Below are 14634 nucleotides of genomic sequence, written 5' to 3'. Positions count from 1 at the left end.
AGTAGTAAAATGGCGTAGCGGTCAGAAGTGGATGCTTAAGGTTCATGTAGCTTTTATTAACAACAAATTTTTTTTCCTTTATCCAAAAAAATATTTATTATAGTTTTGTATTTTATTTTTTTTGCTATTGTGCTTAAATATAGTTAAGGAAGTATTCACGATCTTAAAATCTTGAATCCGCTACAGACATTTATAATAGTGAAGCCTCAGTGAAGCACTATATGGAAACCTATATACTCCTAATCATTTGGTTACTATGCACTATGTCGATACAATAGGTAAATGAGATTCAATAAAAGAGCTAGCAAATACTAAGAAAAATATAATTTTTTCATGCACAGTAAAATTTCTTCATGTGTATTCAGGGACTAAGCTAGACTTTCGATTAAGTTTGAGTGAATTCAATAACTTTGATCCAAACTCTATATTTGTCTTAAGAAATCTATCAACTCTATACAAATTATTGATTTAACTAAACTCTAATAACATAAAAGAATTAAAATTCCAAACTCATAAACTTTAAATTTTGACTACGCTCTTGTACCGTGTATTAGAAGAAGCCAAACATATATATATATATATATATATATTGCAAATGTGGATTGCCCATAAGATATCATAAGGGAGAAATGCTACATTCAATTGTTGAAATCATACAATTTAAAAAGCAAAAGAAAAGAGAAGGAGGAATCATATTGTAATCATTTAAAATTTATTAAGTATAAATTCATAAATGATTCGAATTATATTAAATTCATGAATATATTAGTCCATATATGTCACGACCCGAGTCTACACCATGGATGTGGCCGACACTCAAGAGCCATTGTTGGTCTCCAAGCAAACCCTCATCCTGGCTGACTACAAGTGGAAGACTAACTTAAGCATGCAAAAGCTTAAAACTGAAATAAAAGTTCATGAACTCAACTTTACGAATCTTTAACTCAAAAGAAAACTCTGTATAATAAAATATATACAACTTGCCATAAAAAGGCATCTTTAGTCTTCAAAACATTTAACAAAATAAATGAAAAGACTTCTGAAACTCTACTGTCTATCTATGAAGCCTCTAACTGATAAAGATAGAAATCGGGACAAGACCCACGACCTCCTAACAACTGATATAACTGAAAGGTAAATGAAATCCTCCGAAAGCAAGGAGGCTCACCATAGCTAACTCGAACTCCTGGATGTATCAACAAATCTCCTGTTGATGATCCTAAATACCTGTGTCTGGATCATGAGAAGATGCAGGCCAAATGGCTCAGTACGTGGAGTGTACAAGCATGTAAGGGGAATTCTAAAACATAAACATAAGCTTGAATCTTGATAGAAAGAAACATACTTACATTTTCTCAACTCACTTAACTCAAATGAATACTCAAGGATACTCAAAACTACTCAAACTTACTCAACTCAGAAGTACTCAAGGATAAGATACTCAACTCAGAGATTATATACTTGACTTCAAATACTCAACTCATGAATACTTAACTGAACTCATTTCAATATAAAGACCTGAACTGCCTAGTGGATCCACTAGTCTATTGTGAAAAGGGTTCATCTAAAAAGTATGACCCTTTTCTACCCATGGTGACTACATGGTTTATGGGGGCTGTGAGTTGTTTGAACTCTCCCCCATATCGGTGCTCAATACTACTCCCAAAATATACTAGCTCTTTATGTTTTAAAAACATACTTCTTCTCTGATTTGATATTAGTGCTCAAAAACTTAGCTCAAATGCTATCTTGGAAATCTCAGTTTCCTCTCTTTCTTTATTGTGAAAGCATTTATCCTTTAACTGAAAACTAGCCCAAAGGCTCTTTACTGAAAAACTAGCTCAAAAGCTCTTTACTGAAACACTAGCTCAAAGGCTTTTTTTTGAAAAAATCTCAGTTTTCCGTTCTTATTTAAATGTGAAAATATTTTAAACTCTTTTGGGAATACATAGTCCCCATATACTTTTGAAGAAAAGAACTTCAACTTTACTCTTTACTGAACTCAAAACTTAAGTCTTCAAACAAAGTTAGAACGTTTGTAAAAGACTTCTCAAAATATGGTTCATGCCGAATTATGGACATGAACGACTCAATGCAAGGTTTTCAATAACCATAGATAGAACTCAAATACTTGGAACTCAAGAACTTCAATGATACTACTCATTTCAAGAATGATCAACTCAGAGGGTTCATGTGGAATTATGAGCATGAACTACTCAACTCAAGGACTCAAAGATACTCCTCATCTCAAGATACTCAACTGATGAAGTTCATGCGAAAGTTATGAGCATGAACGACCCAACCCAAAGACTTCATGGGTAACAGGTAATAGTCCAATGATTAGAAATATAATCTCAAAGTATTAGAAACTTATTACTCAAGACTTAGAACTTGAAGATACTACTCCTCTCAAAGGTACTCAACTGATCGAGTTCACGCGGAAGTTATGAGCATGAACGACTCAACTCGAGGTCTACTTAATAATATGGAACTCGTGAATACAACTCTTCTCATTCTCATACTTACTTTCTCAGAACTTAGTTCAAATTAATAGTTGATCTCGAAGGATTCAGAATTGAACTCATAAGCTTTTCTTGAACTTTACTCTTAACTTTCTCTTGAATGTGAATTATGAATTCAAGAGTTTGGTTCATGACATGGAGGATCTCATGATGACAAGGTAGACTCATGAATACATTATTTTCATCCTCATACTCACTTGCTTGAGTCTTAAAACAAGTTACTAGAAGTTATAGAAGACTCCTCAAAATGACTCAAAGGGACTTTCTTAGAATGTCCAAAAGAATTCTCAAAACTTAACTTTTAACTCTACCTTGAATTTGAATTATGAATTCAAGGTTATGATCATGTTAGGAATGATTTTAGGTGTTTAGAAGTAGCTTAGAGTAGTTAGAATCGAAAAGGAGTGAAGGTGCACTTTAAACAAACTCAAACGGGGTAACTGACGACAAACTGGGTGGGGCAGGCGACCCAGGCGCTATTGGTAGCGCGGGGCGCCAGCCCCTAAACTTTAGAAGTGGGTTTGGGGCGCTCTGGCATGCGCATCGTGCCAGGCCCCTAACCCAGAAAATCTGACGAACTTCTTTGCTCGTTTTCTCACCCTAACTCACCTAGAATCGAACGGTTTCTTCCCCAATCACTTAGAATTGATTACTTAACATAAGTACACACTAATATACTCAATACATCCCTTAAAACACTCACTTTGATCTTAAGAAATCATCAAAAACCCAACACAACAAGAAAGAATGATTACTTCAAGCCTCGTCTTTGAGTTTCATCAAGTCTACACTCCGACAAGTCTTGAAGCAGGGGGTATACATTGAAATTTTGTGGGACTCTACAAGATGTGTTCAATTCGAGTTGGGACTCTACTAATTGTGTTCTACTCAAATTAGGATTCTTGGAGGCTACTCAACCCTAAACCCTAGTTTATGCCTATATAATGGGTACTAAATTCTCTTAAAATGCATCTCAAAAATTCCATAAAGAGATCAAAACCTTGATATATTCTACAAAAAACATGGAATATTCATATAGAGGTCAAATTTAAATCATCCTAGTTCGAGAAATATGCCACTAACAGCCCTTGAATCATGGATAAATCTTAGGAGAGGAGAATCAAGGGAGGAACATAATTGTATCCGCTATCTTGATGAATAAAATTATGTTTATTCAGATTTTATTTTTGTGGTTTATTTATTTTTCGTATGTTTAAAATTTGTTGCAAACAAATTGGCACGCCCAGTGGGACAATCTCTACCTCTCATCTCAACTTTTCAAGCATCAAACAACATTGAGATGACTTCCATGAAGAACAACTCTTGATCAACTGCCTCTAAGGCCACTAGCTCCAAGTTCTCTACTGAAGTTGAAGGAATTCTTGATGTTACCTTTGGAAGTTTCGGAGCTGTTACGAGAAACAAAGCTGCTATGCTAGGATAACAAACACTGCAAGTGTCGTCTGTATCAACTCCTGTTTTTGGGTCTTCAACTCCAAAAAGAGCAAGTTCCTCCACAAATGCTTTGGAATGAGGAATCAGCATTGCTTAAAAGATCAAGGAGACATTGGATCTACTTGAGCAATCTGGTTCCAAGAATTCTACCACAAGGGAGAACTATGATTCAACTAATGAATCATCTCCATATGCATCGCGTAACATGAGTCCGCTGAATATTAAGTTACGCGACAATCCATGCTACTCTCCTACATCACCCGTGATCATGTAAACAATGGTAACTGCTGCTTCCTCTCTTGAGGAACAACTCGCAAATTTGACAAAGTTGGTTGAAGGATTGACAAAGCATGTACAACACTAAGAGTCTCGAATTGATAAGTTGATGGATAGGATGGAAGGACTTTTAGATGGAGAAGCGATTCATGCGCTTAGAAAGGGTGTTAAAGTTCAAGAGATCAGAGATCCTGCGAAAAAAACACTACTTGTTAATGAGATGCCAGTTTATTCTGAAGGAATGATCCCACTTGATCGCTTGAAAGAGTTTATTAAAGGCACTATCAAAGATAAGTATGAAGTCTCCACCAAGTCTTCTCACATGTATGCCAAGCCATACACTGCGAGGATTGAAAATTTAAAAAAAATCCTGCTAGTTATCAACCTTCTAAATTTCAACAGTTTGAGGGTAAAGGAAATCCAAAACAACATGTTGCACACTTTGTGGAGACATGTAATAATGCTAGAACCTATGGAGACCATCTCGTCAAACAGTTTGTCCGCTCTCTAAACGGAAATGCCTTTGATTGGTACACAAATCTCAAACCTAATTCTATTGATAGTTGGGAGCAACTAGAGCACAAATTTCTCAATTGTTTCTATAGCACAAAGCATATGGTGAGCATGGTAGAACTCACAAATACTCGCCAAAGGAAGGATGAACCGGTTATAGATTTCATAAATCGATGGAGGAATGCGAGCCTATATTGCAAGGATAGGCTTAGTGAAGCTTCTGCAATCGAAATGTGTATTCAAAGAATGCACTGGGAGCTTCTTTACATCTTACAAGTAATAAAACCAAAATCCTTCGAAGATCTAGCTACTCACACTCATGATATGGAGTTAAGCATGTCCTCTGCTGGAAAAGATATGACGTATGTCCGAGACCCTTGCAAATGAGCGACAAGAAAGAACCCAAGAGATGGAGTAAATTTATGCCTAGAAATGACAATAAAAAATCCATAGAATGTTAATGTGTCGCCTGCGAAGATCACTACGAATGAGGGCATGAAGCAAAATGTGAGAACGGCTTTCCAAGCACGTTCAAATCAAAAGTCGACACTAAGGGAGATGCAAGAAAAACAATATCCCTTCTTGGATTCTGACGTTTCTGAGATTTTTGATGAGTTGCTCGAGTTAAAGCTCATTGACTTGCCAGAGATGAAGCGACCCAATGAAGCTGGAAAAGCTGATGACCTAAATTATTGCAAGTATCATAGACTTGTGAGTCATCCTCTCGAAAAATCTTTTGTCTTCAAGGATAAAGTGATGTGATTGGTTAACGAAAAGAAAATTGTCCTTGATAATGAGAAGACTAGTTCTAACCAGATCTCTATCACGTTCGGCTCACTCGATCCGATCCAAATATATATCTCTGAAAAGCATGAAGAAGAGTCATTTGAGCAGGAAGTTGATATAGATGGTGACGAAGGCTGGATTCTTGTAACTAGGCGAAAACGCAACAAGTGAAGCTTACGAAAAGAATCATCCGAGCAACCGATTAGAGAAAAAATGGTGAAGAAATTGGAGAAGCAGAAATCAATCAAACGCCCAAAGAGGGAAAAGGTAGAAGTGCATCACTACCAAAAACTCCGACGTCCTGTGACTCTAGAGGAATTCTTACCAAGTTCGTTCGACATAAAGTCTACTCAAGACAATGTCGAGACATCATGTTTCAATGTTGATAAAGCATAAATAATGAAGGTGCCTCCTACTGACAAAGAAGGAACAATGAGTGAATACTCACCAAAAGTGTCTCCTAGTGACGATGAAAAGACAACAAGGGAAATCTCGTCAATGATGTCTCATTCACCTTCTGAAACACCTATTGAACCTTCTTCCCAAGAAGCACATGCATGTGATACAAAAATTACATTTACAGATAATGATCTTTTATTCGGTGAAACACTACACAATCGTCCTTTGTATATGACGGGTCATGTGCTAGAGAAGAAGATAAATAGAATCTTATTAGATGAAGGATCTAGAGTCAATATTCTGCCTATCCACACATTGAAGGAACTCGGCATCACGACTGGAGAACTTAGTGAAAGTCGTTTGTTGGTACAATGATTTAATCAAGGGGATAGAGGTCCATAGACTTTATTAAATTAGAGATCCACATGGAAGATTTGCGATCAAGCGCATGGATGCATGTGATCGACGTAAAGACGTCATACAATATATTACTTGGCAGACCTTGGGTACATGAGAATATAATTGTCTCATATTCTTACTATCAATGTTTGAAGTATCTTGAAGGCAGGATTGAAAGAAAGATAGTTGCAGATGATAATCCTTTCACCGAAATTGAGACACACTTTGTCGATGCGAAATTCTATTTGAAAAGTTATGTTGTTAAAGGGGCCAAATCTAATGATGTAAAACCAATCATGTTTGATAAGGTCATAAGCAAAAGAATTGATGCAGCAGTTGGAAAGGTAAACGTTGACACTAAAGAACTTTGTCCCATTCTTAATGAAGGGAATATCATGTCTTCGAAGAAGAAGCTGACCTCTAGACTTTGCTATGTTACAAAAGTGAAGAAAGAAGAAGGTCAATCATCTAACCTTCAAGAAAATGTATTGAGAGGGCTAAATCTTCCTATCAGATGGATTGATGCAATAAACTTATCTTCAAAGTTGCTAGAAAAGTCAATCTCTCAAAATCAAGTGCGAGATGTGGCGCTCCCTACAAAACGCACAAGAGAAGGTTTTGATCCCAATGCTTACAAGTTATTTGTGAGGGCTGGATACAACCCTAATGAGCCATCAATGTTAGGGAAACTTGTATCAGAAGATATAACTAGGCAAGCACGTGAAGGCCTAGGCTATAGCCAACCGCCGCCAATTTGCATTTCCATAAGAAGGGCAAGCAACAACCATATAACTTTTGAAGATGATGTCGCTACTCCCAACAAAAAGCCTTTCGTCTTTAATCGACTTGGAGAATCGACTACAAGAACTTCTGTGTTTGAGAGGTTATGTCCATTGAAGAAAAACAAGAATCTGAGAAGTTATTTAAAAGTTACAACGCCTGCTTCACATTTGGTTCGAAAGGATTTCAAAAGTTTAATTCCTTCTAGAATGAGGTGACGAGTGGAACTTGTAGTTTCATGTAAAGAGGAACTCAAGGCAAAGGTTCACACTGTGGTTTACACCAAGGAGTACGAGGAAGATGAAGAATGTGTAGGCTCCTCAAATCATATTACAATCCAAAATGAGTACGATTCTTTGCCTCAAATGAAGATTGATGAAGAGTTAGAAGCTATTGTCTGGTATTGTCATATATCTGTCAATGACAATGATCCTTTAGAAGAGGAAGATGTTGGAGATGCTCCACCGAAACTTGAAGAAGGAGTAAAGATCACAATAGATCCTTTGAAAGAAGTTAACCTTGGCAATGATGAAGACCCAAGGCCAACTTACTTGAGTGCCTTTCTAGAAGTTGATGAAGAAATCGCTTATATGAATATACTAAAAAAATAGAGGGATGTCTTCGCTTGGAGTTATAAAGAAATGCCTGGATTGAATCCTAAAGTAGCGGTCCATCAGTTGGCAGTCAAAAATGGTTCTCGTTCTGTTAAGCAAGCTCAAAGACGTTTTGGGCCAGACTTGGTTCCATTGATAGAAAATGAAGTAAACAAACTCATTGAGGCAAACTTGATTCGTGAGGTCAAATATCCTACATGGATTTCAAGTATTGTTCCTATAAGGAAGAAGAATGGTCAAATTCGAGTATGTGTTGACTTTAGAGATCTTAATATTGCATGCCCTAAAGATGAGTTTCCTCTTTCTATTTCGGAGCTGATGATTGATGCCACCACTGGTTATGAGGCGATGTCATTCATGGACGGTTCTTCTGGCTATAATCAAATCCGCTTGGCTCCAAAGGATGAAGAACTCACCGCATTTTGCACGCCTAAGGGTATTTATTGCTACAAAGTGATGCCATTTGGTTTAAAGAATGCTGGTGCCACATATCAAATGGCTATGCAAAATATATTTGATGACTTGCTCCATAAAAATGTTGAATGCTATGTTGATGATTTGGTGGTAAAGTCGAGAAAGAGGGGTGATCATTTGAAAGACTTAAGAATGGTATTTGAGTTGCTCCGAAGATATCAACTAAGGATGAACCCATTGAAATGTGCCTTTGGAGTTACTTCTGGCAAGTTCCTTGGCTTTATTGTGAGACATCGAGGAATTGAAATTGATCAAGTCAAAGTTGATAATATCGAAGATGCCTGAGCCTCGAAATATTCATGAGTTAAAAAGTCTCCAAGGAAAGTTAGCCTACTTGAGGAGATTCATCTCAAATCTAGCGGGAAGATGCCAACCATTCGGTCATCTCATGAAGAAAGGTGCTCCTTTTAATTGGGATCAAACATATAGCGATGCCTTTAAAAGTATCAAATCGTATCTAGCGAAACCTTTGGTTTTGGCAGCCCCTATACCTGGAAAGCCATTGATACTCTACATTGCGGCACAAGAAAGGTCTGTTGGAGCCCTGCTAGCTCAAAAGAATAGTGAAGGCAAAGAAAACTCTCTTTATTACTTAAGTAGAACGATGACACCGAATGAGCTGAACTATTTGCCATTTGAAAAGTTGTGCTTGGCACTTGTCTTCTCAATTCAAAAGATGAAGCATTATTTTCAAGCGCATGTTGTCCGCCTCATTTCTAGAGCAAATCCCATCAAGTTTGTTATGTCAAAACCTGTCCTTAGTGATCGACTAGCAAGATGGTACCTCTAATTCCAACATTTTGAGATTGTGTACATCCCTCAGAAAGCTGTGAAGGGACAAACATTAGCGGATTTCTTGGCAGACCATCTGATACCCGAGATTGGGAATTAACCGATGATCTTCCTGATAAAGATGCGATGTCTATTGAAATTCAACCTCCTTGGAAAATGTTCTTTGATGGGGCTGCACATCGTGGCGGAGCTAGCGCTGGCGTAGTGTTCATCACTTCGCAAGAAGAGATTCTACCATTCTCCTTTACTTTGAAGCAATGTTGCTCTAATAATGTCGCTGGATACCAAGCGTTGATACTTGGACTTGAGATGGCCGTCGACATGAAGCAATTACACTTACAAGTCTTTGGTGACTCTCAGTTGGTGATCAACCAACTCTTGGGAAATTATGAGGTGAAGAAGCCCGAATTGCGTCCTTGTCATGACTATGCTCAAAAGTTGATAGGATGGCTTGGAGATGTAACCCTTCAACATGTGCGTAGAACGGAAAATAAGAAAGCTTATGCATTGGCTGTCCTGGCTTCAACACTAACCCTCCCTGATCAAACACAAGTTACTATTTGTCAAAAATGGATAGTACCACCGCCACATAAGGAAAAATATATAGAAAATGAGCTTGAGCATATCGTTGCCGTTTCTGAAGCCGTAAATGAAGATTGGAGACAACCCATTATTGACTACATGTGTTATTGGATACTTCCAGAAAATCCAAGGAGAAGGACTGACATTCATCGTCGTGCACCTCGCTTCCTTTACTACAAGGACACATTATATAGAAGATCATTTGAGGGTGTACTATTACGATGTTTGGGAGAGGAAGAAGCAATTCAAGCTCTGCAAGAAGCACACTTAGGAGTATGTGGATCACATCAATTTGGACCGAAACTCCACTTTCACATAAAGAGATGGGGCATTATTGGCTAACCATGGTGAATGATTGCTTAGATTATGCTCGGAGGTGCGATGCTTGTCAATTTCATGCAAATTTCATACATCAGCCACCTGAAGTATTGCACCTAACTATCGCATTTTGGCCATTTGACGCTTGGGGATTGGATGTTGTGGGACCACTACTAAAATTTTCTGGTGGACATTTGTACATCTTGGCTGCAACAAATTACTTCTCAAAATGGGCTGAAGCAGTTTCTCTTAAAGAAGTGAAGAAAGGGAATGTTGCAAATTTTATCTGAGTGAATATTATCTATCGCTTTGGCATCCCTCGTTACATAATAACGGACAATGGCAAGCCATTTGATAACAAGTTAATTAACAAAATTTGTGATCTCTTTGGCTTCAAGCAACGTAAATCTTCTATGTATCATGTTGCCGCCAATGGTCTTGCTGAAGCATTCAATAAGAGTCTATGCAACCTCCTGAAGAAAGTTGTCTCCAAGTCCAAACGGGATTGGCATGAAAGAATGGAAGAAGCTTTGTGGGCATATAGGACAACATACCGCACACCAACTCAAGTACCACCATATTCACTTGCTTTCGGAGTTGAAGCAGTCCTGCCACTCGAGCGTCAAATACCTTTCTTAAGACTTGCTATTTAAGAAGGGCTCATTGAAGAAGAAAATGTTCGATTGTGTCTTGCTGAGTTAGAAGCACTTGACGAAAAGAGGCTAGAAGCCCAACAAAACCTTGAATGTTATCAAGCTCGTCTATCTCATGCTTTCAATAAGAAAGTTCGCTTGAGGTGTTTCCAAGTTGGAGACTAAGTTCTCGCAGTAAGAAGACCCATCATTACTTCACACAAGTCTAGGGTAAATTTACCTAAAAGTGGGATGGACTGTATGTTGTACAAGAAGCATATTCACATGGTGCTTACAAACTTGTTGATGCAGATGGCGCAAGGATCGGTCCTATTAATGCAAAATTCCTAAAGGAGTACTACCCTTGAAGTAAGATGATGCTCTTTAAGGTACGAGCCTAAATTGCATGTCACTCCTGGCCTGCAAGAGTATAAACTGTGTACGACACAATGAAAAAAAAATCACTCAATCCCCCAGAACTACGTTGTGACTTGATCCTCTTCACCGAGGTACGTAGGCGCTTAGAATATATCCTAAGTTCGGTTGCATGAGTGTCAAAAAACCACATGTTCCCACTTGATCTGTCACATGAAGTGATAAGTATTTTGTTTTATCTTTTGTCTCATCAAATTGAGAGATGGGGGCAAACCCTTATGAAATATGAGCTTCTTTGACAGTAGGCTTGAAGTCTTTAAATTTAGACAAGTATGCAAGTTGAAGTATTTGAATCCTCTATTTATACAAGTTGAAGTCTTCAAATCCGACAAAGTAATATGATAAGTCCTACAAGTTTGCATGTTAGACTCTTAAATCAACCAAGTTACAAGTCAATGTCTTCGAATTCTATGAATTTACAAGTTAAGGCCCTAAAACTTGTTACGAGTTGAAGAATTAAATTCCACAAAACTGATAAGGCAAGTTTGAATGTGCAAACTTAAAAATGTGGAACTTGCACTATATTCATTCTTATTGGCATGCAAAATAAGGAATGACTTTGAATTACTAAAAGCTTGGGATCAAGAATTAAAGATCAAATTCAAATTGGATTATGCAATAAAAATGCATGGTATGAAAAAAGAAGAAAGGAAAGAACTTCATTACTATAAAATTGTCTAAAACATCAATCAAATGCTAAAGAAAACAAAAAAAGGGAAACACGGAAAAAAAGGCCTAATCTAAGCGTAACTTGTAGTTAGTCAAATCTTGATGACTAGCCTCCAAGCACTCTCTTTTCTGTTCCAAACGAATTGAATATTCAAGCGTTAATGAAATCATATTTTCATACGAGAATATCTCATCTTCTGTAGCTAAAATCTTGGCTTGAATCTCCTCAACCTTCTTTCTAGCAGCTTTTAAAACAATTTCAAGTCCCTCTCGCTTTCCTTGTAAAGTTGCTAGCTTCCGCTTAACCTTTTTTAGTGATTTCTTGTTAGAAGAAACTTGTTTTGCCTTCTCACCCTCTTCTACTTTGAACAATTGGAGACGCTCTTTGGCATTGGAAATCAACTCCATCTTCTTATCTTCATGTGCCTTGTCAACAAAATTAGAGTGTTCTTGATCATAAGAAGTAGCATGATCAAAAAGAGAATCTACCAAACTCTTCAATGGTGAAAGATCTAATAAATTCATCTCACTCATCTCCTTGAAAATCTCATAAATATCATCTTTGTAAGATGAAATATTGTCTAGAAAAGTTCTGGAAAGTTTTCCACAAATCTCTTCCCAAAGACCCAAGATGTACTTCCTTTTGTAGTTGAACACGACACTTTTTCCTTCAAAGACAGACATAGCTCCATTACTCTTTGGAAGAACTCGGGAAAGCTCATTTGAATTAGGAGTAACCCTTTTAAAGTTTGGCCACGAGAAGTAGATAATGTCTTTTGCTCTTGCTCAGTATTTGAAATTGATTTTGGCTTAGGTCTTGATATTGCAGTAGACTCATCGCTAACTTGTGGCATCTCATGTGGCGATCCTAGTGGATGTCCGGCAGCGTTAACCTACAAGTAAAAATGGTGGATTAACCCTTTTAAAGTTTGGCCACGAGAAGTAGATAATGTCTTTTGCTCTTGCTCAGTATTTGAAATTGATTTTGGCTTAGGTCTTGATATTGCAGTAGACTCATCGCTAACTTGTGGCATCTCATGTGGCGATCCTAGTGGATGTCCGGCAGCGTTAACCTACAAGTAAAAATGGTGGATTAACAAAGTCATTTTATTAAAAAAGAAAAAAGTAAACCTTGTCACTCTGAATTGTCATTGATCTTGAAGGACTATCGACACTCTGAACTTCTACGACTCTTAAATCAACAACTTCATCCCCGGATGGTTCAACCCTTTGCCTCTTCCAACATCGATCCTTGCTAGTTTTGCTTGTTTCTTGAAGGTCCCGTTTACTAGAGAAGAGAAATTGGGGACATTTCTCTTTATCCGTAGAAGTATGAACTACTTCTTTCTTATATACCTTAGAGGAGTTAAGTTTCTTACTTTGATGTTGGGGAGCAAGTGGTGTCTTGACTTTTGAAAGTGTCTTCTCGATATCTTGACTTTTGTCTTCTAAAAGGGTAACGAATAACTTTCCCCACCATAACATCCAAATTATCCTCAAGAACCATTCCATAGGATCTCTCCCACCAAGATGAATATTGGGTAGTATAAAGCTTCTTTGCAGAAGTTACCGCATGAGGAAATGTCGCTTTAGACATAGTTGCACGTGATATGCAAATGCGCCAATATCTAAGGCCTTCATCGAGCGACTCAGCACGAATATCATTTTCTAAATAGCCAGGAATATCTTGATGAAAACCAAATTAGCGACTAAATCGGTGTGGACTATATGGCTTAATGACAAAGGAACCTCCCCTCCTCAATGGAAGATAATTAAAACGAAGGCTCATAAAATAAGGTAGCTCCAACTCTAGTGTTTTTCCATCATCAATATAATAAGTTGGGTAAGGCCTACTAAGCATGGTTTCATTCCATACAATGCTTTCCCCCGATGAACACGCTTTCTTGCCTCATCTTTGTCAAAGTACTTTGCAGTACCTTCCCCAGAAGATACCACCATTCGTGGAAGAGAAGGCCCACTAGTAGCGGATAGTGTGTCTTGAGATAATAAGCAAGCCAATCATAAACATAGTGGATGGGAAAACATACTCTTATATGATCTAACTGTGAATAAATTGAAATTTTATTAAGCTATGATATATGCTTGCTAAGGTCGGAACCGCAAGGCTACCCTTTTACCGCTCGCCATTAAGCTTGCTATTTTGAAAGTTTCAGGCCGAATGAAATTCCCTTCTTCAGATGGAAATACAAAGGCACATAACCAACATGACAAAAAGGCCGTCAGATAAGTCTCATATTTTTGGTGTTTCGCTCCAAGCTTAGAAAATACCATCTCTTGAGTACTTGACCATGCGATTATCTCAGTAGGTATCTCACCGGTTGGATTATGAGTAGATGACAGACGTCGAGATTCTTCTCTTTCCTTGGGGGAGCTAGCTCATATTTGATATCTTTCTTGCACCAAAATTGTATCCATTCATTAAAAGAGACCCTCATATTACCATTATTTTTCTCTTTAAGACGATGAAAGGCAACAAACATACACTTACAAGTTCAAGGAAGAAATCTTTCCCTCTTGTCATCCAAACTTGTAACTTCCGTGGAGTTAGGTATCACTTCTTCGTAAGGGACTCCGCTAATTGGCAAACCACCTAGAATATGCAAGTCCCAAAGAGATATGGATGTTTCTCCGGTAGATGTAAGTAATGTATCTGTTTGAGCGCACCAAGCCTCACAAAAGGCTTGTATAATATTGGAGTTCCGATCATAAGTAAAAAGAGAAGCAAATACAGCATCAGAAATACAAACATTGTTTAGACTTTACCCATTTTTGCTTAGACATCTTTTGTCCATTCCCAGTATCCCGGAATGCAGTGATATTCACCTTCAAGCACACACCATATTGTCTCCCCAACGTAGTTTCTCTAGAATCATGCGGCGACCTAAATTTGAAAGAGTGCTCGCGATGTTTGTACGTTGAGGATTGGTTTCTCAAGATACCACGCTTTTGAGGCTTTATTAGATTTGT

General features: G+C 37.7%; 1 protein-coding gene and 1 pseudogene across 1 annotated transcript; one reads left to right on the top strand and one right to left on the bottom strand.

Annotated features, from left to right (window-relative positions):
* The first annotated feature begins 8606 nt into the window (after positions 1–8606).
* LOC125836102 (uncharacterized) lies at positions 8607–9934 on the top strand. Its single transcript, XM_049515181.1, has 2 exons — positions 8607–8998; positions 9046–9934. The coding sequence occupies exons 1-2, from the start codon at positions 8607–8609 to the stop codon at positions 9932–9934; spliced, it is 1281 nt and encodes a 426-aa protein (XP_049371138.1).
* Positions 9935–11712: 1778 nt separating this feature from the next.
* LOC125836101 (uncharacterized) lies at positions 11713–13243 on the bottom strand (annotated as a pseudogene).
* Positions 13244–14634: the final 1391 nt, after the last annotated feature.

Source organism: Solanum verrucosum, unplaced genomic scaffold, assembly GCF_900185275.1.
Source record: "Solanum verrucosum unplaced genomic scaffold, falcon-dt-bn FXZP01000208.1, whole genome shotgun sequence".
In the NCBI taxonomy this organism is placed as follows: Eukaryota; Viridiplantae; Streptophyta; class Magnoliopsida; order Solanales; family Solanaceae; genus Solanum; species Solanum verrucosum.
The sequence above is the reverse complement of the archived record's forward strand: the minus strand, read 5'-3'. Positions and strand labels throughout refer to the sequence as shown.

Coding starts and splice junctions, on each gene's coding strand:
- LOC125836102 (XM_049515181.1), top strand. CDS start 8,607: ATGAAGAAAGGTGCTCCTTTTAATTGGGATCAAACATATAGCGATGCC. Junction 8,999..9,045: donor AGTGATCGACTAGCAAGATG/GTACCTCTAATT, acceptor TCCCTCAGAAAG/CTGTGAAGGGACAAACATTA.